General features: G+C 64.7%; 1 protein-coding gene across 1 annotated transcript in view; it reads right to left on the bottom strand.

Moving 5' to 3' along the window:
* Positions 1-3859: 3859 nt before the first annotated feature.
* The window catches only part of LRFN3 (leucine rich repeat and fibronectin type III domain containing 3), a 6578-nt gene continuing 5482 nt past the window's right edge, over positions 3860-4955 (bottom strand). Inside the window, exon 3 of the mRNA XM_004690556.2 lies at positions 3860-4490. Within this exon, the coding sequence (XP_004690613.1) occupies positions 4025-4490 (466 nt within the window). The 3' untranslated portion in view covers positions 3860-4024. The remainder of the gene's footprint in view (positions 4491-4955) is intronic.

The following is a 4955-nucleotide window of genomic DNA, read 5'->3' as shown; positions in this document are numbered from 1 at the left end:
ACCCACCTCCCTCCCTCCACAGAGAAAGTCTTCAAGTGAGCCTGGAGCTCTGGCTTTGGCCATCTCCTGGTGCTCTTGGGGGTCTGTGACCCCAGCACTCAAGGGCTTCACCAGCCTGCCCGGTGTCCAGACCCCCAGCTCCAACGCAGGCAGCCGAGCCCCAAGTCCCTGCCCCTGTTCTTTGTGGGGTGCCACCTCCGGTGGGTCTTCCTGAAGCCCACACCTGCCTTGGTCCCGCCTGCCCGTGGTCCCGCTGCCCCTTTGCCTGGCAGCTGGCCGACCTGCCTCTTGTGCCCGCCCCTCAACACCCTTCCTCCCTCTCCACTTCAGAGGCGTTTCTCCGACCTTCAGGACTGCAGTCCTCTCTCGTCTTTGCACGTTCCTTCTCCGTGGAAGGCCCCTCTCCTGCTTCTCTCTGCATATGCTCTGTGCAGCTGCCAAGTGGGCATGTGGGGCCCTTGTTCATTAAGAATTTCGAGATGGTAACAGCAGGACACCCAGCCACGCACAGGGGCCTTCTAAATGCGGGCGCTGTCCGACGGCACAGGCACAGGACACCTGCCAGGAAGCCCGCCCCGCTTTCAGGATGGCGTGGACTCTCCGGCCTCCCACCCCAGGCTCAGTTTGAAGTCCCTCACGGCCCCCCAAATTCCCTGGGTAACTCTGCACAATCAGGGCCCAGTCACTTCTTGCGGTGCTTCCCTCAAGCCAGCCCTCACCACTCTGGGCCCCTCCACTGGACGGCAGGCCCGGAGGGCAGGGCCTGGGGCCGTGCGGTCACCATCGCGTCCCAGCAGCCCTCCACACGGGTCAGGGCAACCCTGAGCAGTGATGCCGACCCTGGCTTGGGGGGGCATGAAGGGACCCAGGCACCGGGGAGGAGACAAAGGCCGGAGCCATGCCCAGGTTCACCCCAAAGAGGCCCTTCCTTTGGGGAGGACCCCTTTGTAGGCTTCTCCTGCACAGGTGCCATGCAAAGAGCCGCAATTAGCTGAAGCCTTGCAAGGAGTGGGCCTTGTCTGGCCTCGTCACACGTGACACACAAGTTGGCTCTGACCACAAGCGGACAGGGAGTCCTAGGACTGGACTCCCTTCTAGAAAAGGCTGCAGCGGCCTGAAGGCTGGCCCAGGAACGCTGGCCTCAGCTGCGCAGGGCGTGGTCAAGCCAGACGGGCAGTGGAGGAGTCGCCCTCCCGAGCACAGGGAACGGGTGGACGCAGTGGGGCAGTTTAGACAGGCCACATCTCAACTTTCCAGATACATGGGGTCACTTGACAGTCATACCGTTTCTGCGTGGGGTGACGGGTGGTCCAGGCATCCTGTGGGGAAGCAGGGGGGCCATGCCGGAGACCCCAGCCTGCCCCCATGGACCTCATCCCACCCTCCCAAGCTTCCAAATGTGGATTCAGCCCTGGCTCCAGGTGAATCCCCACTCCTGGGCCTTCAGTCACAGCCTCCGCCTTGCACAGCCTTGGCCCACTGCCTGGCACTTGGGCCTGGTAAAGGTCCTTCAGAGCCACAGAGACGTCAGTACCCCCCGTCTAAAGGATGGATTCGTGGCTGTCGGGGACCAGGCCCGCAGCTCTTCTCCCCGACTGCACTCTTGTCTGAGAACTGGGTAGCTGTGCAGTGCTCCATGCGGGCCTCTTCTGTGTAAGGTGGGAAGCTCTGGTGGGGGGTCTCAGGTCCCTCTTCGCCCCAGGCATGCTGGGTCCCCCTCCTGCCCGGACTATTGCAGTAGCTTCCTCTTTTTGTCCCTCATAGGCAAACAGACATGACACTGGAGCGTCCCTGAGACCAGGGAGCACCATCCCCCACCCAGCCCAAAAGCCTCCTCAGGCCACTTAGAGTACAGCCCAGACTGCCCCTGTCGCCGTGCAGTCCTGGGCCATCCTCCCCTTCCCACCACTCTCCCCTCCTTCACCCCACTTCAGCCCCCGGCTTCCCTCCGCCTTGACCTCTGCGCACACTGCTCCATTCATACCAAAAGCCCTTCCACCCCTCTGCCTGGTTAACTCCAAACTGACTATCCCCCGGGTCCCAGCCCAGGCGCCACCTCCTCCAGGAAGCCTTCCTCAGTCTCTTCCTGGCTTAGCTCTCTGGTTACACCACTCACAGGCGCATCTCTCCCACCCCTGCTTTACCCTCGCTGTGGGGTCATTTAACACTTTTCCCACCAAACGGGGAGATAGGTGAGGGTGGGGCCTGCGTCTGTGTTTGTTCATCACTGGACCCCCAGGCCTTCCCACACAGTAGGAGTGCAATAAATTAAAAAAGACGGAGGACGGGTGTGCTCTGGCTCCCCCTCATGGCAGCAGCTGGTATTGGCACTAGGTCTCCCACCCTGCCTGGCTAGACCCCTCCCAGGACGGTGCTGACCTCAGCATCCCAGGGTAAATAAGGACCTCAGGATGCTGCTGGAGGACTGGGGGGCCCTGTGCTCATGATCTGGAGGCTCATTTCTGAAGCCCACACCCCCTGGAACCTGTGGGAACAGCTGGTCGGTCACCCCTCAGGCCAGCTCCGCTCCAGGGAAGACAGGAAGGGCCAAGTTCCCCAGCCCTCTGCCTTGGGGCGCCACCAGAGGCCGTCAGGGCGCGCCTTCTTCCCACTGCCAAGCCCAGTGGGCACCTCTGAGACTCCCACTGTGGCCGCCCAGACCTCCAGGCCTGGTTTCTTGAGGGCAGCCTGGAGCAGAGAGGACTGGCCCGGGAGGCGTGGAAAGCTCAGATGAGCCCGAAGCAGGTCGGGTCGCCCACCATGAGCCCTGACACATTGTCCTGAGGTCACTGCAGTCCTGACACACAGGCGTGACTGTCACTTGGGTCTCACCTGCCGGGTTTTCTTCACTCTGCCTGCTACCTGCTGCTCCTGTCTGTCCTCTATGGGAAGCCCCACAGGCCATGCCACCTCCCGAGTGGCCTGCGTCCATCTCTGCTGACAGGGCCCTCATTCCTCTTCCCAGCTCCCGCCTCCGACCAAGGGTCCTCCCACTGGACACACCTCGGATGACCTCTAGGTCCCCGTACCCACCGAGTCCCACATTAGCCCTGGCACCTCTCCCAAACCTGCTCTCCGCCCGGGCAGCCTGGCTGCACTGTCCCCTGGCCACGGCGCTGGCCTGGCTGGCAGCCATGACACCCCCCTGCCCCGGCCCTGCAGCTCCGTGACCCACCTCAGCTTCCTGTGTGTCTCTCATCCACCCTGCGGTCCTCCCACAGCCTTGTCCACGGGGCCCCTGCCCCGGCTGCCCCCTGGGGTCTCAGCGCCAGTGTCCCTGCTCTAGTACGCCCTCCGCTGGGCGGCCACACCTGCTCAAAGCCCACACCTACCCCCATTCTCTGGCACAGCCTCCTCCACGGCTCCCCAGTGCTGTCAGCTGGCAGTGCCAGGTCCTTCTCGCCCTCCCGCCTCGCCTCTGCTGCAGCAGCCCCATGCTACACCCTTGCCTACACTGTGTGGTCTGGAGCAGCTTTCCCCTGCGCCGTGCCCCGTTGTCTCCGTCAGCTGTCATTCTCAGCGCACGTCTTCTCCAGGAAGCCCTCCGTGACCGCCATCTGGGCCGAGTCCGGCACCCCTGCTGGGTTCCCGCAGCCGCCACTGCATCTCTGGTGACCCTGAGCGGGGATGTGCCTGGCTCTTCGATGGCTCTGAGAACACGGCCCGGGGCTGTCTGGGTCACGCAGGGGCGTCTCACGCGGGCGTGCCCAGCGTGGCCGCTCAAGGACTGTCTCAATGGGTGACCATCCTCAGCCTCCTCCAGGGGCCCCAGACAGAACTGCGGGGGACGCTCCAACTCCAGACCCCTGCACGATCCCCCCCACCCCCCCCCCCCACAGAGACAAGGGCAAGGGCCCAGGCCCAAGCGTAGAAAAATAGGACTTTCTTGTTGTGCCCGGTGCCCCGACACCCTCCCCATCAGTTTTAAAAACTGTGAATGATTTGGTGAGTCTGAGGCTGGGTCCCAAAGGTGCCCGGGTCCTGCCGCCCCAGGGCCAGGAGGGCCATCGAGGTCAGCGTGCTGCTAGGGTCCCGTGGGTTCGTGGCTGGGCCCCCAGGGCTCACAGTCCAGCTGCACCACGGTGTGGGCCCTGGGCCCGGTGGGCTCAGGGGCGGGCGGGGCCAGCGTGGGGCCCAGGGCACCGTTGGTCTGGGAGCAAACGCTGCTGACGGGCGCGGACGCCTTGGCCTTGCCGGGGGGCTGGCTGCCGTGCACCTTGTAACGCATGAGCAGCACGAAGATGAAGACCAGCACTGAGGCCACGATGACACCGCCCAGCGCGATGATCATCGTGCCGCCCAGGAAGGGGGCGTGCGGGGCGCCGCAGGGCCGCAGGGCCGGCTCGGTGGAGAAGCGGGCGCAGCCCACTGGCCGCGTGGCCGTCAGCCCGGTGCCGCTGTCCTCGTACACCGCCAGCACACACAGGTCGTAGGTGCGGCCCGACACCAGGTCTGTCAGCAGGAACGAGCGGCTGTCGGCTGGGATCATCCTGCAGGGGCAGGCGGGGAGGGGGGTCAGGTCTGCGGCGGCCCAGCCCCCACCAGCCGCCCCCCAAGATCTGCAGGACTCAGCGACCCCAGCCAGCTGTCTCGTATCACACTTGTCCTCTGCTCTGCAGCCCAGTTTCACTGCAGAGTCACTGCCAGTTTCCCGGGACCCCCCTGTGCCCTCCCCCGTCCCGCTTCACCGCCCGCTCAGCAGCTGAGCACCCATTCTGCGCTGCCACCCCGTTTCCTGCCCGCCAGCAGCTCCCTGGAGCTCTGCTGCCCAGCCTGCCACGCTACACTGCCCGGTTTCGCCCCTACTCCTCCCTCTCCTCCAGCCCTTCTGCTCCTCCTCCGGTCCCTCGGGGGTCCTCCGAGCTCCCCCGGCAGCCCCCCAAGTTCCCTCTAGCCCTGCCGCTAGACAGCGCTCCCGCTCACTGCCCGCTCTTCTTCTAACCTGTCCCATCTCC

This window comes from Condylura cristata, unplaced genomic scaffold, assembly GCF_000260355.1.
Source record: "Condylura cristata isolate star-nosed mole 26May11 unplaced genomic scaffold, ConCri1.0 scaffold00028, whole genome shotgun sequence".
NCBI classification, from domain to species: domain Eukaryota; kingdom Metazoa; phylum Chordata; class Mammalia; order Eulipotyphla; family Talpidae; genus Condylura; species Condylura cristata.
Note: the sequence above shows the minus strand (reverse complement) of the source record. Positions and strands in the feature narration are given on the sequence as shown.